Source organism: Sceloporus occidentalis, unplaced genomic scaffold (genome assembly GCF_023333645.1).
Source record: "Sceloporus occidentalis isolate IW3139 unplaced genomic scaffold, rSceOcc1.0.p SCAF_113, whole genome shotgun sequence".
In the NCBI taxonomy this organism is placed as follows: Eukaryota; Metazoa; Chordata; class Lepidosauria; order Squamata; family Phrynosomatidae; genus Sceloporus; species Sceloporus occidentalis.
Window position 1 is genome coordinate 1,053,131 of NW_028317093.1, and position 26,317 is coordinate 1,079,447.

General features: G+C 38.1%; 1 protein-coding gene across 1 annotated transcript; it reads left to right on the plus strand.

The window, feature by feature from the left end:
• The first annotated feature begins 9,534 nt into the window (after positions 1 to 9,534).
• On the plus strand, positions 9,535 to 24,589 carry LOC149282523 (succinate dehydrogenase assembly factor 3, mitochondrial-like). The gene is made up of 2 exons (XM_089498136.1): positions 9,535 to 9,714; positions 24,392 to 24,589. Exons 1-2 carry the CDS (start codon positions 9,535 to 9,537, stop codon positions 24,587 to 24,589), a joined length of 378 nt encoding a protein of 125 aa, XP_089354262.1.
• Positions 24,590 to 26,317: the final 1,728 nt, after the last annotated feature.

A 26,317-nucleotide genomic window follows, 5' to 3' on the forward strand; every position in this document is an offset into this window, starting at 1 on the left:
GCTGAGACGTACAAGCAGATACTTGTCCATCATGCAATACAATCAGGAAGCTTCTGACTGGACCCAAATCTATTATCCAGCATGAAAATGGCCCCAAACATACAGTCAAAGCCATTAAGAACAACCTTCATAGTAAAGCCCACAGAGCCCTGATCTCAACATCATTGAGTCTGTCTGGGAGAGAGAGAGAGAGAGAGAGAGAGAGAGAGAGAGAAGCAACTGAGGCTGCCTAAATCCACAGAAGAACTGTGGTTAGTTTTCCATTATGTTTGGAACAACCTACATGCCGAGTTCCTTAAAAAACTGTGTGCAAGTGCACCTAGAAGAATTACTTTGAGTTTTGTTAAATTATACAGATAAACTATTAACAAAGTATTCTTACTCATTTCTCCACAACTGCCTAAAACATTAACACAATATATATATGCATAGTATCTGTAAAGGCAAAGTGTAAAATAAGACGTTTTCATGCTGTAAATGCTTTAAAAACACACATCATTTTATGTTACCTATATCTATCTATTTATATATATATATATATATATATATAGACAATATGAAGTTTGGACTGATTTTCAATGTTTTGCAATCCCCACATACCATGATGTTTAACCCCCAAAAAATAATATGCTATGCATTTTGTATTTTATTTCTATAAAATAATTTACCCTCATGACGTTTGTACCATAAGGGTCATTTAATGTGGTACCAAACTAAATATGAAAAATAATAAGACATGGGGTTAATGAAACATATCACCCTGGTATTTGCTGACATCTAAGCACCGCAAACACTTTCACTTTTTTTTATACCAAATGTGACTTTGTGTTGATTCTACTGAGGTTTCCTGGGTGGAAACGTACAGAATTATAAAAATACAGCGCTCACTTCTCACCATGGTTAGAGTCCGTACTTAGCATTGAATGTGGGTGGTACACCCTCCGTGCCAGAATTAGGAAGGTAGAGGTTTATTTCTTTAATAGCTTTCTTGGTTTAAGGAGTAGATTTTATAAAACTATAATTAAAACACTAATAAAATGTGTTTGCACAATGTATTAGCAATGTAATTTTTCCCTCTTAATAATAATTTGCAAATAAATAAATTACTTCAACAATTGTTACCATGTAATGTTTTTCAGTGTGTTCTAGAACACATAGAATGTTCATATGGCAAACACATTTCTTTAGGTTAATAGGGTCATTTTTAAATTATTGGATATTAATATGCTGCTAAACTTTGAAAATAACTTTTACTTTAATTTAGCAAGAACATTGAGAGGGGTATGTATAAGAAATTAGTCTGGTGCAAAGTTTGAAAAGTGGTATCACCATAGCAAGCGATTGAATCCAATCATCAGGATCAAGTGGTGTACCAAAGAATGCCAGCCCCCCTGAGAGACATAAGGTTATTTCCCCCAAGCTACTCCTACACACAGTAATATACTTTGACACACTAACATACACACACACACACACAGTAAAATACTTACACTAACATAAAGACACAATAGCAAAATTACACACTAATATACTTACACACACATTAACACATACACACACCCAGTAAAATATGTACACTAACATACTTACACACACATACTAATATATGTGACGGAGTGTGACACACACACAGTAACATACTAAAAAGGGAGGGCTGGGGGAAGTAAGACCGTGAGCCCTCCCACTTGGTAATTAATAAATGTGCTAGAACACACCCACTCACTAAAACATTCTCACTCAGTCACATCTGTCACATATCACAATCACTCACACCTATCACATGCAACACCTTGCCTCCCTCACACCTATTACACATCACTCCTATCTCATTCTGTGACACATAACGCATAGGCTCCCTTGTGCCTAGAGGGATACCAACTGCACCCCACTGATGAGGCCAATGAACGCAGAAACGTTTGTCTGGGGTTTGTTGGCTCCTTCGTGCAGGAGAAATTTGCCTCACATTTTGGTCTTGGACTGCCCTTGCAGATGATGGAGATTTTTCCTCTGTAATGACACAAGAGAGCTAAAAGTTGAGATGCTCCCAAGTAGGGATGCACCATAGGACAGGCTATGTAGCGGGTGTCCAATCTTGCTTTTGAAATCCCTTTCTTTCACTAACTTACACTCTCATTCACACACTCCCTCATACCCTCTCTTTCTCTCACTTACTTTCATATGGGATGTCAGACATTAATTGCACTACGTTGTGTGTGTGTGTGTATTTGATCTCTGTGGTCTTCTGGGAGTGTGTGAATGAACTGGCCTTTAGGTTGTTGAAATGGACTTGCTCACTATATGCCAAAGGGGTGAACTATCAATGGAAAAGGTGCTGTGACGACATCTTGGCTATGGCTGCAACTCCTACCCTTTAGTTTAGCTGATATAAACTAGTTTGCCATGCTCAAGAATGGGTGCCAAAAACACTCTAGGCAAGTAAATAGGCCTTTTTATAGAGAGACTGGGCCCATACTGGTTATCTGGCACACTGGATAAATGCCCGATGGGTCACTGGTACATAGCCACCCATACTGCCAGCCTACCTGCAGATTGTGTCCCACCACATGTATCTAACCGTTTGCTGCACATATGTTAGTCTGCTTAGTCATCCTGAGTCCGGCCCTGAGTGAGACCATGCAAGGAGAACACCTAAAATCAGACAATTTGTGAGGCCTGAGAATGGAGGATGACAAAGGTAGGTGGGTACCCATATGAAACATAGAGGTATTTGCAATTAAATGTTTAAAGAGGTTTGAAGATAAAGCATCATGATAAATATTAATATTATACCATTATTATTATTGCTTACATACTTAATGTTTTATTAAAAAAATATTGGACAGGTTTTTTGGGAGTTCCACTTTGCTGCCAAAAAAGAGATAAGCCACACAGGGTGGCTCAGAAACTTTAAATCATAAGTAGTGGAATGACGGAAATTAAATAACCCTGTGGAGTGTTTACAGAGAGGTGAAGCACTGCCAGAGAAACCACATAGCTAGTATTTATATACTCATATACAATGTATCTGATTAAAAGGGAGAGACACGACAACAACTTTTATTTCTAAATATAAGGTTGTGCTGCCTGAAATCAGCTCTACTTTGTAAACAGGAAGGCCTTAAATTTTGTGTGCTCTCTCTCTATATATATATATACATGCATACATACATACATTTTGTATATATCTATATCTATATAGTATATATAACCGTAAATCATAGCCGACACCAGTCTGAGGACATCTAGACTGATCTAAAAAAATTTCTCCACCTCAGTAAAACAAAAATGTTAGTGTTTAGCATTACTCAGTGAATTAAACTTAACTGTTATTAAAAGTACCCATAGCACGGATATTTTGTTTTACTGCCAGCTAAGCTGTTTTCAAGATATTTTGCTTAACAGTAGCGATCTGTTTTATCTCAAAGAAGATAAAATGTATCAAAAAGTGGCACTGCTAATATGACTAATCAGTTTCCTGTCCTAAACTTTTATTTCCCTTTTCATCATCTCATACTTACAAAAGGCTACTTGAACCAATGAACAACAATCAGCAACTAAACTGAAAGGAGATCTTAATGGGGAGAAAGAATGAAGCAGATCCAAAGACCATGAAGTCAAGGCAGCTTCTCCCTTGCTGTATACATAAAGTAGGTTTTGATATGTGGCAGAAAAGTCAATACTTTATAACAATGAACTTAAGCATTGCTTGATCCACTAAAGGTGAGTGCTTAAATTTTAGCATTGTAGGTTTTCTAAGTATGCACAGTGTAAATTAAAATTGCACATGTAATCTTGCTACATTTATTTCATTGCCGTTTCAGTTTACTCCATGTATTAGAATATAGGTGAGTACAGCAAGAGTAAAATGATTATAATAATAGTTAAAAATATATACAATGAAGGCCCTTGCCTAAGTTGCATTGATGTATGTCTGCTATGATTGCATTGATTAAAATAATAAACAGTTAAAAAGCACAAATGCAAAGCATAAATATACACACAGGATTTTTTTTCTTTTAATGTTGATAATGAACTTAATTACTTTTGTATTTAAGTGCTATTGTAGACATATCCTTCTGAATAGAGGTAGATGAGCTGGCCTTTGGTTTGTTGAAATGGACCTGCTATATGCCAAAGGGATGAACTACCAATGGAGAGGGTGCTTTGAGAACATCTTGGCTATGGCTCCCACTCCTACCCTTATTCTTATTGTGAGAGCGGGCACAGACTGGACATCTGGGGCATTGGACAGATGCCCAACGGGCCACTGGTTAATAGTGTGCATAGCTACAGACTGCCAGCCTACCAGCAGATTGTGTACCACCACATGTATGTAACCGGCAGCCGCACAAATTTTAGTCTGCTCAGTCATTCTGGGTCCAGCCCTGAGAAGATTAAAGGGCTAAAATTCAGACAATTCTTCCTTTATCAAAACAAATGAGTAATAAAAAAAGCAAGCATGCAAGACACACATTTATAAGCAAATATTTACAATTTCCCATTGGGAGAGATATATTTCAAGAGGGCTTCCAGCATATACAATGATCAATGTCTCCATCTAGTGGCAAACTAGAAAATTACAAGATCAGTCACAATTGCCAATATCAGGAATGAGTTTCAACACTGTCCATGAATAATTAAGACTTATGGATGAATGGTCTTGAATATTAGTATATTTAATTTAAATAATTATGGTGGTGTGTTACAGTGCATTAAAATTTGAATACAACACGATGTATGGCTTTTGACGTTATGGTAATAAAACTATTTGAAAAATAGTAACAGAAAATCATTGCTAAAATGTTTGTGTTTTATATCATTAAATGCAGAGCTGTGTCATCTGTTACTATTGTTTGACTATATCTCTCAAGTTACTGCATGTCCTTCTAAAATCATTTAATGCAGAGTACGTTACAATCATTAAAGTTATTTTGGTTGCACCTTTTATATTGAATTATACGGGAAAACATTTTTTCAGAAACATAAATTCATTATAACTACAGATTTTCCAAGAGTTTTAAAGAGTTATAGAGTCTGTAAAGTTTTTTTTTACTTTTTAGAAAATGATTATTTAAACCTTATGTTTATCAACAGTAAGGCTTGTACAATGATTACCTAAATATATTGAATATAAAAAGAAAAGTTACTTACCTTGGAATGCCCATTTGTCCCAGGGTTGATAAAATGTGGTCAGACCATTACTTCCATTAGCATTACATGTGTATATTCTTGTGAGAAATCTGCTATGTACATTCTATTGGAATCTAATAGCCAAATACAATATTTTGTGTACAAAACACGGCTACACGTATAAACTACTCTATGATGTATGTATGTAAAATCCGCATGCTGTTGTAGTTTAATTTGGGGTTAATTCCCTAAACTGCTGGTATTAGGTGAATTGTTCTTAAATGAAAAATTTTTTATCCTGGTGCATTAACTATTATTTTACTGGTCCAACCTGGTTCCTCTTGCATAACTTATAGTTTTAATCTCTTTGGAGTTTACCTGCAAATTACTGTATAGTTAATAAACCCCCAGAGTTATTTTATTGGGTAAACAGCTTCAGACGTAGACCAAGGCACCATCATGGCATTTGGTCCCGCAGCTGTTGTCCCTAGCCTGGCTACACAGTTCTGCTGTCATTTAACAATATATGTTTCTTGTGTGCCCAAAGCCTGATAGTTAATCACATCCACATTTAGTAAAATTCAACTCCACTGAATTTAAGAAATTAAAGGTTTGAGACACAAAAGTCAAATTCTTTCCTGCAGTTTCCTAACCGTCGCTGCCTAGATTCAAGCTTTACCTAATCTTTGAAGTAGAAAGTAAAAAGATATAGGAATGTAAGTATTGTTGGCAAAGGGCTAAATTATAATTGTGAAAATATACAGTGTTCTATTTGCATTAAGTGATAGGTTCTGAAAAAGTCACAGGGAAGGTTTGAAGTAATACAACAGTGTAATTTAATAAAAATCAATTACTTGGTTCCTTTTTAGTCAATGAAAGATTTAGATCAAGTTGCAATATCATTTGAAGAAAGATTTGTTTGTTTTGTTATTGTGAAACCCATCACATCCAAAGCACTTAAACCATAATTATACACTAAGTCCTGAGCAGACAGGTTTATAAACTCTATAATTAACATAACAAGGGCATTCTTTGACTTACATATAATACGGTGATCTGATCACAGCACAAAATACTTTACTCTTACTTGCTAAAATATCAGTACAGACTTCAAAAAGGAAAAAATTCAAGCTGTTCTAGCTTTTTTATTTTATACTTCGGATTAGAAATGCCCACGTTACTGCATCAATGGGAACCCATAATGGAAAATACATATCATATCTCTATTACTTTCATTACTTAGCTCATTGTCTGGTCAGTGGAAATGCTTATTCCTTAAAATATATCAATACTTTTAAACTTTGCCCCAGCACATATCCTGTTTATTCGGTCCACTGGCAATTTTACATGCACAGTGCCCAAATTTTGGGCAGACCCGTCCTTGATGTCGTTGAGAGTGCCGATGTGAACCATCTAGATTTTTTAGAGAGCCGCAAATAGAATTGTAATAATAACTAAGCTTCTATTCAAACTCCAAGATAATTCTATGCACATATTGAGATGCTCTTGTAACTCTACCAAGATGCAGTTCCTCTTGGATCGCACTCTTTTGTTCCTAGCTTAGTAGTCCCATTTGCCTGTTATTTTGATTCTGAAAGTGGTGGCCACCAACCCCTGCTGGATTTGTTTGTGTGCCTTTTCGGTTTTGTACATGTTCAGTGCTGCTGAATATGCTAGCATTTAATAAATAAAGGTTAATTATAAGCATAATGTGCTTCCCTAATAGTTGTGTTACGGTATTGTGCCTTGTACATTGTCCTTCATATTGTCAGCTTGCGCACAAAGCATAGCAATTAAAACTTATGTGACACTGTGGTGAGAGTCAATCAGAAATGTCACTGTACAGCATTGCCTCTGTGTGTGTGCCAAACCCACCTCTGGTGTTGTCAAAAAGCTTCATTTTGGTTCCATGTGACAATAGAACCCCATCTCATTTGAAGTTCCAGTAGTGTCTAGCAAACTGAAATGGTGGAGTTTTTTTCAGAAGACATTTTCAAAGCGTTCTTTGTTCATTAGTGGAGGGCACTGTAGTACAATATTTTTGGAAACTCATTTTTTTTACTCTGATACCTGGCGATCAACCTTGCATGCTTAAAGAAAACAAAAACACTGTCAATTTTGGATCAAAATCACACCATACTAGGTTGCTCTTTCACATCCTAAATCTATGGGACACCTGCAAAAACAGGTCTTTGAGGATACATTGCTCCCCGAGGCTGGGCTGCATTTGTTGTATGAGAACTAGGACCATTTGTAGTCAACAATCTACAGATCATCTTGCATTTCATAAGAGAGCACAGGACGTGTAATTGCTTTGGACTCACAAGTAATTGTCTTAGATGCTTATCAAGCTTTATAAGCATGTTGCCAAAATTGTACCTCAACCAAACTTATAATTAGGTGAGGGACCCCCAGCGAAACAACCATTAATAAAGCAAAGCACGGAACAGGACACCGGGCGGCACTGTACAGGCACGCTAGCCGCTTAATGATTTTAAAGCGGCCAGCGTGTCTTACCGCCGCTTAAGGACCACATCGGCTGCAATGGCATCTCGGTGTGCCGGCCACTTCAGCCGGCCCACCGTAGATGCTGCTGGCATTAAAGACGGCCCTGGCGTGGCCGAATCGGCCACTTAAATGGGCGGCCGTTTAATGTAGATTCAGGGAGGCCTGGGGGGCAATTTCCTCCCGGCCCAGCCCGCCCCTGCCTGGGAACTCTGCGGGTTTGCCAGGAGATTGCCGGGTGAAGCACCGCTTCTGCGGTTCAAGACCCGAATCCTCCGAGTCACGGGAGCGGTATCTTGAAACGGCCCGTTTCCCACCCATTTAAATTGGGGAGTTTCTGGCAAATCTCAGGTACAACCCTACTACAATACCACAAAGATTTGTCTATATAATCAATGTAATAGTTAATAATTTCAATAGCATATGGTTCAGCTCATTTGCCAGGTATTTTTTCAAACATTTACGTAAATCAACACACAGCACCAACAAGCGTTGGAACACAAACGCGTATTTTGCATCATGATCAGAGCACTAATCACTAGAGACAAAACGCACCCCTACAATTATGTCGCTATGAAGAAAACATTATTGCAGCTAGTACTACTAAATTAATTTCCAAACAAAGGAGCTTTGCTTTCAACTCAGCACAAAGCAGCAGAGACAGTTATCGACAAACAATAAATACAGTGTACCCGTCTCTATTGTTCTGAAGTGAAGGGAAATTTCTATATACCCACAACAAAGATGGAGTCAATGCGACTTCCGGTGATAAGTTCTATTTCCTAGAGCCGTTGTACAGTGTCCGGCTAAGTACAAAACTTCAGACGCCTGGATTTCTGGTAAGGGAAATGCTCTGTGTGACCTTTATAATTATTTACCAATGTGTTTAATTCGTTTTCTCTTATCAGCCATACTGGGACTGGCTGCAGTGTTTTCCTCACTTAAGTACAGATGATATTGTCTAATAATCTTATTAATATTTGCCTGCTGTTGTCACGGCAACCTTTGCAAGTTATGTAAAATGCAAGGTCCCTTTAACCCTTTGAGCGCTGATGGGTGTAAAAGGTAGAAGTTAGGTGAGAACTTTTTAAATCCCTTTACCTGTCTCTTCAAACAAATGAAATGAAGCATACATCACATCACATCATATTGTATAGGCATTTTAGTTACAGTTTTTTTGTGGCGCCATCATATTCTACAGCGCTGTACAATGGGTAAACGTGACATAACAAGTAGTGCATTACATAACAACTCCACTTACAGAAGCAAGGAGGGCCCTCAGCTTACAATCTAGAAGGCAAAAAAGGAAGGGAAAGCATTATTTCCCTGTGTTTTCCAAACTAAAAAAATTAAACATTTTTAACTAAAAATTTAATATTTTCCTTAAAAGACCTTGTCGCACCCCCAGCTTTTGTGGACTCCCAGACTCCCATGACGCTCATCATCATTACAGTCATAATAAGTGTCTAGAGGGGATGTGTGTGCGTGTATGTTTAATTCAAAAGAATATTTGTAATAATATGTATGATGACCGCTATGATTAAGTGCTGTGGGCCTGCAGCCCACCGATGTGTAAAATCTATATTGTTATCTATAATTTCATAGTTACAGTGTATGTATTCTACATGTTGCAGGGCTTCAGTTTATCAAAGATAAAAAGAGAAGATTAGCCCACATTGTGTAGGTATTTATGGATACCCAGTTTTAAAATAATATTCCTACATTCCATTTAAATGTTCTGAAAATAGGCATTTTTCACCTTTTGTGCCTTTTGCGTGCATGTGCTACAAACTGAACAGTACACACGAGCGGCGTCAATACACACGAGTGCATTAATGAAGATTATTATTGTGTTTGTTATGTTCTAATAATTTGATGCTTCCGCAGCTTATGATTAAAATGTCTGGAGCCGCCAGTCATCTGTATAAAGTAAGGGCCCTTTACAAGAAGATTCTGATCCTTCACCGCCTATTGCCCCTGCACCTGAAAGCCTTGGGTGACCAGTATGTTAAAGACGAATTTAGAAGACACAAAAGTGTAAACTCTCACGAAGCCAAACTTTTTATGGAAGAGTGGGAGGTACGTTCAAAACAGGAGCTGTCGTCTACGCAACTTTTAGCAATGTTCATTTAGTTTATCATAGCTAACTGTAGTTTGTGCCCTTTGTTCTTCAGTCATTGCACTTATTTTTGAGATATTTGGTTTAAACGTAGGGAATTTATTTTACCCCGATAATGGTCAGTGGTAAAAACGTCTTAACTAATTACTGATTATTAAGACACTAACCACCCTCCGCAGCACTGACATATACGCAGCCACACATACCACTCTCAGCCAGACTAAGGCACACAGCATTCTCAACTAAATGCTACAAATTTGCCACATATACAGTGCGAGCTGCATAGATGGGAGAATGATCTGGGTCCGTTGATTTTTTTGGGTGTTACGATTTAATGTTTGAAAAAAAAAAAAAGATAATATTTTGTTGCATGTTGGTTAACATGAGTGTCGGTGTCAGCTGGGTGAGTAAATCCATATACAGTACCATACTTAAAAACTTTCAAAATGAAAATCACAATGGGCTGTAATTGTGTTGAATTTCCACAAGGTGGTGCTATTGACCCATTAAAGATGTTATACAGGATACACATGTACGCGTTCAATCTAAATGACTTATTTTCTTGTTAAATAATTACTTCTTTAGGCATTGTATTAAAAAAATATACCACGTCTCTCATGGTCACCATGACTAACACATTTGGATTATATTTTCTAAGGAGGGCAACCGTAAATAATGGATTTGCCAAGTAAACCTTATTAGAAAAGGGACCCTTTGTGATCTCAATTAGTCACATGCAAAATTGTATATAGATTTACTGCAATCCGAGTTAAGGAATGTAATGAAAACACTTCAAATAAATAAAACGTGGCTGGTAATTTGGAAGTGTGAAATGTATCTTCTTGATTTGACTACTACGGATTTATAGTCGATTTATTCCATTCCTTCAACCGCAAGTTTTCTAAAAGTGACTTTAATTTCTAACTGCACCTTAAAGGTGCCGTTCCACCTTCTCTGCTGAACTTTTTGTTTGGAAATATAATTAATAGCTCTGTTGAATTAAATAAATTGTCTGCCAGGAACACTTAAATCGCTATGTAAAAGCAGGCTCTGTTAGGCTGTTGCCATAGAAATCTAATATTTAATTGCTTAGCATACTAAAGAGTGCAATTATTAATATAATTCAAGCATGCTATTAGTTGAACAGGAGCTTTGAGTACAATAGGCTTGAATTGTGAAAGGGATACATTTCTGATCTCTGGTTATAAAAGCTCTACATCCTACATCATACCTGTTGCTTTATACATGGCTATATATATATATATATATATATATATATATATATATATATATATATATATATATATATATATAAAATATACAGGCTGAGACCAGAACAGTACAAAATCTTGTTCTGTATCTAATGTTAATTTTTTACTTTTTTCCCTTGCTACTTTTCTTTAAGGCCAGCAGATGGCGCATACGGTTATTCATCAATACAAATTCTCCTATTTAGTCTAACGAAAAGGCCAAATTAAAAAACAGACTTAAACACAGCTATATGGACAAAATGTTGGGCCATTACATCAATGGCACAGCACTTGTACATCTGTGCGTGCTATTAATATGGTGTGAATAGCAAATTCTTCTAGCTACACTACCTTTTAAAAGTTTGGAGTCACTTAGAAATGTCCCTGTGTTTGTAAGAATTAGCGTCAAATGGATCACAAATACAGTGTAGATGTTGTTAATATTGTAAAGGACTGTTGTAGGTGGAAACGGATATGTTTTATCAACAAGCATCTCTTCTGTGTTCCAATGCCTTTAAAAATGAATCTTGGGTTAGCGAATTGATCATTAGAAAACTGTAATTCTGTTAGCACAGCTAGAAATGTCCTTTTTTTCCCCCACAAAACCAGGTAAGTGACCCCAAACCTTTGAATGGTATTGTACATTTGGGAAAAACTCACCAATTCTTAGCTGCAGTTTTTTTCCCAATAATTCTGCATGTGAGTGATTTCTACATAGTTGCATATGGTTTCACTTGAATCAAACCTTTGTTGGTTTACTAAAGAGTTCCTAATTTGTAAAGTCTCATGGGTTCAGGGAATATACATGGCAAGTACAATAACCAAGTAATCCCACTTTCCCTTCTTCGCTTTGGTCTGTGATATTAGTGTCTGTAAATCTAATTCTGTTAAAATAACGTATTGTAAAAGATTCTGTTCTTATGTGGAATTAAGTATCTGAGTACAAACAATGTTAGCTGGATAATCTAGGTAAATTCACCATGCAATTTATTCACTCCTTTGTGTGTAAACCTTTAAGGTATCTTCGGCACTGTCAGGATAATTGCGTGTGTCAGTCTTCTTTTGTTGAAAGATAATTTTCATGTAGAAATACGTATTGAGGAGGACTGGGAAGATTAACCTGTCACTAAAGAGAATACTAATTGATGTATAATATTCCAAAAAGTGTTGTTTTTACTTTTCTATTGCAAAATAAAATAAACGTGGAGTATCCTTCTGACTCCCAAATGGTAAATTAAAGTAGGGTTCCCAGATTGTTGTGAAAGTACAGCAGTGTAATGTTATCGGGACTGCATTCTAGTGCTACCTAGGGATTCGCTGCATAGTAAATGTTACATATATACAGGATTGAGCATATGGACGTAGAAAAAAGAGTTCTATTTTATACCAGTGTGGTACGCAAACATGTATTTCTCAGCATACCTGGAAACGTTCCAAGTTTGACCTGGAGTCTTTGGGTGGAGCGCTGCTTCTCTGCTTCTCTGCTTCTCTGGGTCTCTTGGTCACTTTCCTATTTCTCTGGGCAGCTATGTTTAGAATCAAACAAATCCCCTGCCCTCTTTCCTTCCACTCCCACCCTATTAAAGCCAATCTGGGGATAGCCATGCCTTTTACCTGGCTAGCCTTACCTCTGTTAGTGGTTAGTCCTGCCGCCATGCAAAACCACTCCTCCAGGTGAGTGAGAGCTGTATGGGGCCTATCTTCCTAGGCTTCCAGGTATGTTCATTATCTGTAGTCACTTAGCCAGGAAGCTAACACTTTTGTTGTACTCTGCTATGGAGTCATTGGCAGATTTCCCTTCCAACAAGTCGGCGCTCAAGCCATGTATTTAGTGGAAATTAAGGATTTACCCCTGAACACAACAGGACCCAAGATGCTAAAGGATAACTATCAACTGATCATCATCAAATTCCAGAGGGGCTTGGCACCACCGTGGCTCAATACATTTCTGGTATGTTTTTATAGTGTAATGATGTGGCATGGTGGATGGCATCACTAGTAACAGTTCTTGCCAGTGGTTTCAGAGGTTCAGATGGGTCACATCAGGTTTAGGATCCAGCTCCAAAGGTAGTCAGTGGTGGAAACGCCTATGGCTGCCAATCACACATACTTACAGAAGACAGCATGTAGTAAACAGAGGACTCAACAGGATCAAATGAGGTTTTACCACTTATCTTTTTTTTTTTGTTGAACATTTGTAGCAACCCATGTATTACAGTAATAGATGATTATCACCATATTCTTTTAATGTCATTGGATATTAATAAATGATTAAGAGAGAAGGCTGAAAGGCACTGTCATGATTCCTTTAATTTTAATGCCATTGTTAGATAATACTATAAGAAGGTTACTATGCTGAAGATTCTTGTAGTTGGTTTAAATACATGTTTACCTTCCACTATTATTTAAAAATAAATGGTAGAAAAGTTTATCACGTTGTAAGCTAATACAAAAAGCATTAACCCTTTGAGTGACAGAAGTATTGAGGCACTGTTGAATAAAAAAACACCTTTAATTTCTGTTGGAACTGCAATTAGTAAGCTGCTTCAGTGTGGCATTCAGCGAGATTAGCCTGGGATCAACAGCTGTTCTTGAGCTACGAGGTTTATCACTTTCCGCTAAACCCTGACCGTCCAGAGGCCAGCTGAGCTATATGAGAGTTGTAGCTGAGAATCATTTCGAGAGCATTAAATTGAATTATCAACAATTGTCCCTGATCTGAATCCCTGCAGTTGCAATATGGCAGGTTTCATATATAGTTCTTTTTACCGATGTATACATATACTTAACAGACCATTTTGCTGTATGCAGAAGCTGTTGTCTTGCAGTAGCTTACACATAGTTGTAAACGATCTCTAGGGACGTATTCAGTCTGCTAAAGAATGCAAGTGAAGACCAGGAAGCAGGTTACTGCTTTCTACTTGAGCTTCAGGTAGGATTCTAGTGCTAAAGATAATGTGATAGATTATCAAACCCATCACTCAAAGCTATGAATGAAAAAAAATCTGTGACATGTTTTATCCTAATTTAGTGTTTTCTCAGATACTAAGTCAAGAAAGAAGTTCACAATATACCGTTATTATGAATTGATGAGAACATGGTGTATCGGTAGGGATTGCATCTGGACTCTAATCAGCCAAAATTTCAAACCGCCACTCCAAAAAAAAGATTGCATTTTCATTTGCAAAATAATTGTGGATGTAAGGAGATAGAGTTTGAAACTTCAAGGGAAATTATACACTAAAAATAACTTTTTGACATAATTATCTTTATGAAAAATGCACTCCCTTATAGTAGCCTATTTGAAGTCTTTGGAATCTGTAGGTTTGGCTGAAATTAAAGTGATTAGCTTGCTAAGGGAAATGATTATTAACTGCAACCCTTTTGGCCTACTCCCAGTAAATGCAAGTATAATGTGTGGGTACCGTACCTGGTGCACACGTACATCGCCATTCAGGTGTAGCATACCCTTACTCCCGAACAAATACTTATTTTGCTTTGTTTTGTGGATCTACCTACACCAAACCATACACAGTTAAAAAAAAAATAAATGTAAAAAAAAGGCTATTCCATTTTTTTAGTGAGATAAATATGCAATTTTTGTATTTCTTTTATTGGTTATGTGTGTTGTGGTACAGAGTTGCTCATTCATTATGTCCTTGTCCTTTAAGGGTGGTGTAAGCTTCTTACACCATCAGAGGGGCCTTGATGCTTATTTGAATTTCGATTACACATACTGCCACGAAATTATAAATGATCCGGTACAAGGTATATGTTGTTGTATGTGAATAATATAAAAGAGTACATGACACAGGAAGAAAAATTAAGACCTGTCATAGTTGCCCAGTGTCCTGATTTGTCCTGGACAGTCCCCGTGAAGGGAAAATGTTTATGCAGAAAGTGAGTGGAAACTTCTGGCCCCAAAGAGCAGGACAGAAAGTCGGTAAGTATGCACAGTATGAATGAGGTGACGAGCTAAGAGACTTTAGCCTTTCTTTTAGTAACTGGGTGTTACACACGAGGGAGTATTAAAGCTTATCTGCCGCTGTTCCCAAATATTACCTTAAGGCATTTGAATATTGAAATAAGCAATAAATATGCATGAGAAACCCACCTTATGTGTATGCCATTGGAGCAGCCATGTTAAATGGGCCGCACCCGATTATGAGCCGCACCCTTAAAGTTTGGTGCTATTTTAAAGAAAAAATACACATTAGTGGAATGGTAAAACAGTATTTTATCCAATGAACAAGAATACACGTATTTTACCATTTTTTGGTATCTATTATGTACGAACAGAAATTTGGAAAACCAATAGCCATTTTAAGGCGCCCCCCCTTAATTCATCATGCACCTTACTTATAGATATGCCCCCTAGATATGCTTTATGCCCCCTTAATATGCCACTCCCCCCCCCCGACTTACCAATGCATCCCCAGACTCCCTGGTGTCTAGTTGGGGCAGCCAGTGGATGTCTGCGCAGTGCGCGTAGACAACCTCTGCTGCTGTTCGCCACTTCCGCCGGGGCTTCCATATTGGAGCACCAGCATGACGTAGCCTTCAAGTGCTCCACCATAGAAGTCCCAGGGGAAGTGCCGGCAGCAGCAGGGGATGTGTGCATCGTGCCTGGGTGATACGAATTGCGCATCCCTGCGCTTAACCCACGATCATAGGCTGCACCCCTACTTTAAAGACTTAAAGTGTGGGGGGGGGACTGCTGCCTATAATCGAGCCAATATGGTATTTCCTAGCCAGCTGGCTAGCACCGTATATTGGTGAAAGATTAACCCCTACAATTTGACACCTTTTCATCTTTCAATGACAGAGGCGCTTTAATTCCTGTTCTTTGGATCTGCATGATTATTCCTTCCCTATTAATATATCTGTCTCTTCCTCAGGAAAGGAAACTGATCAGACAATGCTTAGTGTCACGGTGAAACATATGTTTCAGTTTCGGTGAGGTAAACGTTCAAAGGAAATATATCTAAATCGATTTTAGAATTTCGAGAGTAGACGCAGACCTTTAGTATCACACCTCAGAAAAAGTAATTTCCCCTTAATCAAGAACATTATGAGAAACTGAAAACAAAAGCTGACAACCTTGAAGTTTCTCTGTCACGCTAAATGTCTTTTTGAGTCCTTTTTCTTTGCTCCATGGTAAGCCTTAGAAAAGTTATTTATATTTGACATGGTTATCAGTATCTTCAGACTTCCTTTTTCAAGGAAAAAAGTAATATACAAAGTTTTACTTTTCAACATATTTTGGGAAATCAGCATACTTTGAATTATGTTTCCCGGCACGAGTCTTAAAGCGGACCTGTCAAATAAATAACAGCTAAACGCCAACCAACTAAGAATTTAGAATTTAGTCACGCTTCTAATCAATGTCAAATAGTTCACTAGATATGTTTAAACTGACTTGGGGTTGAGCCAGATGTCTATCTTGGCCCAGCTCGTAATTAGAGGAGGAGTGTGAACTGCAGAAAAGCCACTAGGCACTGGTAGCTGACACCCTTCCTTCTGTCATATTACTTGGTCATTGATGGTGTCCTTCCAGAAGCGTGTGAGGATCATGTCCCTGTCAGATGATAAACTCCATTGCTGGACTGCACTTGTTATGTGTATGGTAACACCATACCATCCCCAGTGATGACAAATCCCTGCACGTTTTTATTATGACCCCTATGACAGACTCCGAGCTCTGTAGGCAGAAGAACGGAAAGGACACGAGCAATGTTCCCAGATATGAGTAAGTGCCCTCCATAGCTTTCTCACCCATTTCACTCCGGAAGCCTTGGTAACGGCCTCTGTGAATATGAAAAGCGGGATTAAAGATCCTGTTACGTAGTCATCATCATATCTAGAAAAGCAAGCTTCGTGTAGTATAACTGTCTGTGGTCAGTACAGGAAGCAGAGCAATGCTTTTCAAGGTGCACGGCTTTACTCCCACTTTGATTAATGCTTTTAATTGTTTTTTCCATAGGGATGGGCCTCTCTGAAGGTATATGTAACTTCTTAAACAATGAAAGGAATTGGCCATACCGATGTGATATTTTAGTCTGCAGACCTTACCGAGAGTCATTAGGATCAAAGTACTTAGAAGGAAAGAAAAATGCTACCTTTATTCTATCTATACTAATTGGGTTTTCTTTACAGACAGTTGTGTCTGGCCGACCTGATTAACTGATTTCATTATATTACGTTACTATGCAGGAATGGGATACAGTACATACGCAGTAGTGCTCCGTAACAGGTTTCATTAAGATTTTTTACACTATGGGAATAGTTCTGTTTAGCACCTTGTATTTTTAACCAGTTTGTAGAGGTCTTTCCTCTGCACTGCTCAATAATTTTAACTATAAGATGAACATAATTATATGTACTTGAAGTAGTTCCTTCGTGCTATGATTCTGTGTGATTAGAGAACTCACGGCGAAGACAAATCCCTTTTTTAAGTTCTTTCACATGGATAAAAATGCAATAAGGATAATATGTGTTCTGTAAGTTTTATACCCAGTAGAAAGGGAAACTCCTACCATTTTTATTACAATGTATCACATAAAAATAGTCAAAAAACATTGTTTTATTTTAAAACAGAACTAGTTTTAGATGGTAGAATATAATGGCTGGAGTATCCCTTTTAATGGTCAAGTCTCAAGACATAATGCACATAATTACAAAATTGGTGTTTAGTTATGTTTTCACATGTTATGGATCAATTAAACTTAAGTCCCCTGTTTTACACAAAGTTAAGGATTAGGGCCGGCTCGTTAGAATTATGTTTGTCTACCTATGTAATAATAATATATATATATATTATACCTTTGAACTTCAGACACAGTGGATGAGATTCTTACATATCAAAAATCCGAGGGCTCAAATCGACATGTATCTAAGCTACTGTAAACGACAGTGTCGCCGGCCACAGGTTCTGTATCATTTAGATTTCCTGATGTTTGCAGCAATGCATGGTGTGTGCCTAAAATCAAATGTATGTAATCAATTATATTCAACAGTGTATTTTACTTTTAAGGTAAGTGGGCATTCTGTTTATTTAGCTTTTGAAGTCTTACAGAGCTCTTCCGTTTGATTGCATACTGTGTTACTCACTTAGTTACCCAAGTCTGTCTTATTATAGATATATAATATACATACACACCAGGGTGTCCTGAGTGGTACCGAGTCTGATGAGGCCTGATAACCATTCTCTTACAGGAAAGGTTCTTCAAAACAGCCATGATCGCCGTTGGTTTATTCAAGTGATGGGGTTATACTTTTAAAAGGAATGTGATTTAATTGTACTCTTTAGTAATCTGGTATCATAGTGCTTCCTCCTAATTACTTTAATTGCAGTCTGGAGGATCACTTTAACACAAGATTGATTCCCCCCCCCCTGTATGTTTTGGCCTTCACCTTTGAAATGTGCCTGGTTTACCTCAGCAATTTTGTGTGACCTTTTTCTTATTACCATATTCACTTCACTAATTGAAACCTCCAGATAATGCAGAGTTGCTTGAATGTATTGATGGTTATTTAAAAGCTAGGTATCATCATCAAATATATCTTCTTTCAGAATAAAAAAATACGATACGTTTCATTCTACGATTCATTTATAAAGGTGCTGAACACTTGCTATCTCCCTTAAAGGGTCAGTCATGCCTATTTATTAGTAGTTCCAAAAGGTCAACTATATACCATTGCTGTTTCAATGCTTTGTACTTTGAATAATGGGGAGGACGATATATATAAAATATAAATAAAAAGTGTTTGTGGTGCAGTTAAATTGTAACTAATTATCACTGAACAATGCACTTTTTATACATAATCTATATTGAGCTCTCATGAATGACCTTGTGCATGATGTGATTGCATGTGGCATTTTCCACTTGTAGCTGGGTTCAGGATTATACACTAGACCCAGTACATTTGGGTTTGGGTTTCTGTAAGTTGTACCCAGTAGAAAACAAACTTACATGGTTAAAGTTAAAAATGGTGGCGATTCCGGTTCCCGATTGGAGAATGTCTCTGTCTCTGAAAGCGCCGCCATTTTGGCAGAAGTTCATGGGTTATGTCCGAGGATCAACTTAACAAAGGGGCTTTACAGTACGCAAGTATTCTACGTACATCAGTTACTGAAATATCTTTACGGCAACCTGCTTCTGAACACAGTCAGTTATTAAGGCATACAACAAAAAAGTACTGAAATTAGGAAGTACTGAAGCCCTAATATTCTACTAAAAATAATGGCAACCTAGTAAATCAGCTTTGTGAAGGATTTTCTTCTCATAAAAACATACAATTGTATTTCTAAATCCTCAGGGAAATATGTTTAGCTTACACTAGCGTCTTGCACAAAGCTTCAGAAACTCAACAAAAACCTAATTTGAAGCTGTCTGAAAGCTTGGACCGCATGTCCGTGCATCTTTAGAATGCTTATTGATACATTGTAGAATTACACTGCCCTCTGTGGTTACGCAGCATCCATATGGTGATAGGTGGATGCCTTCTATTCCAACTAGGGTTACCACCTGTTAATTATTTCTAGACAATCTATAAGAGGTTGTGCTTGGGCCGTAGCTTTTCCCACACACACTGAAGATCGTCTCTTCCTCCATGTGTGTTTTATATGCATCCCAGGGCTGAAAACAACCAAGGTCACTTACCCAAAAGCTGCCCAGTGCCCCCTTTTGGAATTTAGACATATAAGCCCCTCATACTCAGCATTTTCTGGGAGATAGAGGTAAATCCAAAACCTGTAATTTACCTATTATTTCTGAACTCTTTTGTTTATTTCATAACAAGTGAAATGTGTAGAAATGTTGAATTTCTTCGTTTGGACTCCTTCCAAGGCTGTACTGTGTCTCATCTGGAGAGATCATTATGGCAACCCAATATTGGCCAGTTTTTACAGGATGAATACAAATTTCACTTGTTGCTGACCAGCACATGTGGATCTTATAAGTGTCCTGGGAAATGGCTAAGGTGGCCACCCACTGTGTACCTGCATCTCAAATTGGTGAGCTGTAGAAGGAAGAGATAACAGCCACAAATAATGCAAAGCCTTTTCTTTTTAATGAATTATCCAGTTTACTCAAGGACTCTCTTAATTTTTATGACCTTATGTGTTACTGTGTATCAACAAAGCTGCAAAAAAACTTGTAAGGAACTAAAGCCGGACGCTGCTAGACATATCAGTACAGACTAGCAGGACACTTTATTATTTGATCCTACTGTACGGCCTTGGTTTACTTGGAATTTTTCTTGAGCTAATGTATTGCTTGCTAGTGAGGACCTCATTTTCCGTACAGACTGCAAATCTCCTAAGAAATATAGGTTTCCTTACTTTATGTACATACCTGGAATATTCTAATTGTGCTTACTCTAAGGCTGTTCAGTATTAACCATTTAATAGCCTAGCACAAAGACTAAGTAATGGTGGCAACCAAATGGCTCTCCAGCAGTCTATATGAAAGCCATGCTGTATATGAGGGGGTAATGATATTCTAAATTAAAACACCTGTATTGAATAAGTTATTTCAACTGTGACAAAAGCAGCAATTGGGATGCTCAGCTGTCATTAAATTTGGGTAGAATATGAAGAAACAAGTTCCAAACTGACCTGAGAATCTGCCTCTTCACCTGGAGAACCTCAGGTCTTCGGAGCAGCCTCATTGTCACCTCTGGTTTTGATAGTAGGTATGTTTTAGATGAGCCGGCTTATATTGACATTGGAAGCTTGCAAACGTGTACTGGTTTCATATTGGTTACTTTCTGTATTGGCCTAAGGAACTATAGTAAGCATGAACTTTTACACGTTGCAAAGTTCTATTTGTGAATGTAACCCATTATTCTTGTAAACAACGATAATGAGTCATAACCTCAATTCTGTAGTATCCCATACACTTCTTATACTGATTTTAAAAAACCTTGAATGTTTTTGTAAGCTCCATAACACATTTCATAATCGTAGCTGTATGTGGCCATAACGTCTGAATGAGGCAGGTTCTGCATCCAGCGGCTGCCCTTTGTGCGACATTATAATGCTCGCATTCACTGTCAAGTGGGAGATTATATGTGTGTGCAGCTCTGTTGCACCTCGCTCTTTTAAAAGCACTTGGTTTTCCATTTGGTTTTGACTAGTAGGGGTCTGAACTACAGGAGACATATTTGTCTGCCACGGTGTAAAATGTCAATGTCTCACTAAAAATCGAAGAAAAAAAAAAAGAGACTCAATTACACAGATTGTTTCACTTATGTGTGGTATTTGTAAAACTGTCTGTGAAGTCAATATGTTAAAGCCTCATGGTGTTGAAACTTTGGTAACACCTCACAGAGGACAGAAAAAGTTGGGTGTGATTGATTTAAGCAAATTATAAGATTCCTTAGCATGAGCTTTCTTGAAAAACTGAAACGCTGTAAACCTTTGAATGCCTCAGGGGCTTCCGGTCATTTTATCCATACAATGAACAAGCCAGGATGATTGCAGACGAATAGATGCAATCATTTCTTTATCCCTTTTCCTTTTATTGCATTACATCTGTATGCTAGCTGTTTAACAGAGCTAAACTACAGCTGTGCCAGTGAGTGTGCTGTGTGCAATGTGTGGTAGCGTAATGTGTCAATGAAATTGAATATACCAAATGGACAGGTTTTGTCACTCCACACATTTGAGGGTTACAGATCTTACTTGAACTACACAAAACAAACATTTGTCCTGGTTTATCAAGGTAAGTCATGGTGTCACACACTTGACTACTAGAAGCTTGTAAGGCTTCTACTTCTTGTTGGAGACCTCAGTGGTCCCACTCATGGCACTTCTTGAGGGGGGACCATGAAGATCTGGCTCCTCTGCAGGCTTCGGCTGACTGGTGAAGTCAGGGGTGGCATATCCCTTAGGGGAAATCCCAGACAATTTTCAGGACTGTCATGTCCTAAGCAAGACCCTTTGTAACTATCAGGAAACTTAATTAACCAACTAATTTCTGAATTGCTGTAAAGCTCTTGCTATACGGTTTACATCTAATTTAAAGTAAATTGTTACTTTTCCAATAAAATAAACAAACTAAATGTATGTATAATTTACATCTCACATTTATAACAATAGTTTTGGAATTTCCATGGTAACGATTCATTAAGTGCTTTATTGCATTGCATAAGGAGAATGGCTGTCAATTTAGAAGAAACAACCACCATATTCTGCAGCGAAAACCTTACTGCCCCTATTATTAAGTATTTTGTTTTGAGCACAAACATGTTTACCCCACCTCTCCACAAACAGCAGTTATTTATAAAATATGTACGAGTTTTTGGCAGCACCTCTCTCGTTAGAACAGATGGACACGGACATCATTGCATGGAATACATCTTATAAACCTCACTTCCTAAATTTGCTTCTGTCTTGAGGCATTGTCGCCTGGGGTACAGCAATAAGTATTTATTTTGGAATGCAGTGAAAAGAATAGGCTTGTTTTCAAGAACTTAACAGCAAGAACGTCACTCCCTAGAGTTTTTTTTCAGAATTTAATATCAAAATAAAGTGCACGACCAAATAAAAATGCTATTTAGAAACTCATCAAGTTTATTGGTATATGGGACTTCAATTTCTATTTTACTGTTTCCAGATTATCTAATTGTGTTTCCTTTTTGTTTCAATTTGGATATTTGTTCAGGGTCTGTAGGAAACAAAAAAAATGTTTTACTGCAGCTCGACTATCCTACAGACTGAGTGTCATGATAGCTCTTTGTTGTTTAATATACAATATTTCTGACATATAAAATAACCATTCTGTGTATGCAGAAACTGTGTAACCTTGATAGGAACACCCACCAAGCTTACTATGTCTAAATGTCAGTGTAGATCAACATAGAATCACAGATTTTGGTGGCAGATGAGAGCCATTCTGCCCATCTAGTCTGCCCATTTTTATTGGTGTAAGGGATTCAAACCAGTCGTTGACTGTAGTCCCATAGTGCAGTTGTTCTACAGTTGCTAAATTCCAGTCTTCTGGAACTACTTCTGCCATTAGTGATTGGTTAAATAAATTTGCCAACGGATTTGCCAGGACACTCTGGAGCTCTTTTAATAACCTATGTTGTACCAACCCATCGATTTGTCTGTCTTTACTTTGAGTTCAAGTAGAATTTTTTTCCTCTGTAAACACATTTCACCCTATTTACCTAACAATGCTAACAAGGGTCCCTCATCTTCATCTTCCTCTGTAAAAAACAGTATAAAATTATTTAAGTAGTAATCTAAAACTTTAATATTAGTGTGGTTCAATACAATATTTCTCCCTTTATTAAACCACACCGATTGATGATCACCGGAGCCCAAACACTCTACTAATGGAGACTTGATTTTGAGTTTTCACTTCTACCAACTGCCTAAGACACAGTTCATGTAAAGAATTTAGGACGTCTCTACTTCTGACTGACCCAGCTGTTTCATTTTTTAAATCTACATGAAGTCTACATTGACATTTTAGTAATTTCTGCGACTACCAGATGGTCAAGCTCCTCTGCGTTTCCAGGGGGTCTATCAATCGCACCTATACGAACAACCACTTTGTTACCAAGTTCTAAAGTTACCCAAACTGTCTCTAGGTTCCCCGAGATGATTTACCATTAAGATATTTAATCCTAGTAATGCAACATCCCAATGTATTTATTGTACTAGGAATCACTAAATCCATATTATCACTTGTTACCAATGCAGTGAGCGCAAGGAACTTATTCCCCAAACTGAGAATTTGTTCCCATCACTTCCATGCGACTGTTTTTCAACCTAGAGTACATGTCACAACATGTATGGGGTTTAGCCTTTTCTGCATCTATACTTATCCCACAATCCCTTTTCCACCTTCCCAAAACTAAGCCCTGAACTGAACCTACTCTACCTATCCATTTACTGCTATATTCTCCCTCTCCCTACACTCTAATTCAAAAGCTTCCCCAACAGTATAATAGCAATGGAAAAAAACCCGACAGTGGTCCATACAGCCGACCTCCACCTTCATTGATTACTAGGACTGCTGAGTGAATCAATATAGGGAATAAATTAAAACATGTTACGACAAACGCTGCACTGTAAGGCAAGAGGGCACAACTTATTTTACTGTGTTATTAGACATATAGACCGTATATTTTATAGCCATACTTTTTTTTTTTTTTTGTGCGGTTTCCACTTGGTTTTATAGAAAAATGATAAAAAAGCAAGTTTCCCTGCTTCAGTAGAGTTTTCTGCACAACCTGCCATGAGATGAACAATGGCTTTAATTAAATGTTATTAATAGCCACACAATTAGTTGGATTCTTCACCTGCGTAGTTTATAATAATTGAAACTATAACGTGCAGCATTGCTCTGACGGTCTTTGATTTATTTTTTAGGCCTATGCAACAACGTTGTGGAAACAAGCCAAAGAGCAACGGGGGACAGAAGGTGTGCGTAGATACGGAGCTCCTCTTTCAGAGCAAAAACTTAATGCTTTCCACGAAGAACAGTTGGGACAATTACTTGCACTTATGCAAGAAGCCACCAAACCTAAACCTCAGTTTGAAGTTGATGAAAATGTTGATCCAAAGTAAAACCTTGCCACATATTTTAAGTTTTTATTTTTTAAATTGTATTGCTTTTACAACAACCTTTGGGATGTGTGTGAATAATATATATATATGTGTGAAGGGCAATAGAATTGTTATATTAAAATAAACCACCATCCCCAGAACGCATTTAATATATTTAACAAGAACCATTACATACACACACACACACACACACACACACTGATCAGCCATACCATTATGACCCCTGACAGGTGAAGTAACACACAATAACACTGATAATCTTGTTATGACACCTGTCAGTGGGTGGGGTATATTTGGCATCAAGTGAACATTTTGTCCTCAAAGTTGAAGAAGCAGGAAAAGTGTAAGGATCTGAGCGACTTTGACAAGGAGCAGTTTGTGATGGCTAGATGATTGGGTCAGGGCATTTCTAAAACCCCAACTCTTGTGGGGTGTTACCAGTCTGCAGTGGTCAGTACTATCGAAAGTGGTCCAAGGAAGGAAAAGCACCACGGTCACGGGCGGCCAAGGCTCATTGATACACGAGGGGGTGAAGGCTGTCCCATGTGGTGAAGTCCAACAGACGAGCTACTGTAGCGCAAATTGCTGAAAAAAGTTAATGCTGGTTCTGATAGAAAGGAGTCAGAATACACAGTGCATCGCAGTTTGTTGTGTATGTGCCTATGCTGACCCCTGTCCACTGCCAAAAGTGCCTACAATGAGCTAAAGAACTGGACCACGGAGCAATGGAAGAAGGTGGCCTAGTCTGATTAATCACATTTTCTTTTACATCACGTGGATGGCCGGGTCCGTCGCTTACCTGGAGAACACATGGCACCAGGATGCATGCATGGAGGCTGCTGGTTACATCTTGTAGCCAGATACCACAGCATACCTTCAGAGGTCTAGCCCAAGAGGGCGGTCCGGGATGCCTTAATCGGAAGGCGCCCGCTGCTGGAGGAGAAGGGCCAGTGGGGGAGATCATGGATCTCCCTTCAACTGGCCCAAAATAAAGGGAACGAGAGGTCTGTTCAGTGATCTGCTTTAGTGCTCCCTTGCATTTTGTGCCAGGGATTGATGGGTGTTCATGTATAGTGTTAGACTGCGTTGGGTGGCAGTGTACGTTGTTAGAGTGAATATGTGTATGTTGGGGGGGGTTATCAGTATACAATGTTTGGGTTGAGTGTCCATGTACAGTTCAGAGTGTCTGTGTTAGTGTATTTTGAGGGTATAATGTTAGAGTGAGTGTGTGTTTATATATAGTGTATGAGCCGGGAAGGTTATTCACAGAGTGACATGCAGGGAGAAGAGCACTGAGCAATGAAGAAACTGTACAGAGTGGGGACAGAGCAATTATTTCCTGTGCCGGGGTGTGATGCGCCCTATGTACCTGGCTCAGCTGCCCCTGCCCCTTCTTTACTACTCGATCCTGCTAGGTTTAGGAATATTGCCATCAATGTAAAAGCTGTTGGCTCTCGTCTAGTTTATAGGTATTGTGTTTGCATTATCCCTAATAATTCAATTTATGACAAAGCTGGTTAACATTTTCAAGACTATGCTATTAGTACAACTGAGATGTCAGAACTGACATTAAAAAGCAAACTATTATGTGACATTTGTCATGCTATTTCACAAAAAAGCTGACCTTGATATCCATTACAAAGAAGCTGTCTGCTATATGACGGTTCTAAGATTTTGCTCAGCTCACTGCTGACCACAATGTTTTTCAGACCAGTACAGATAAAACTA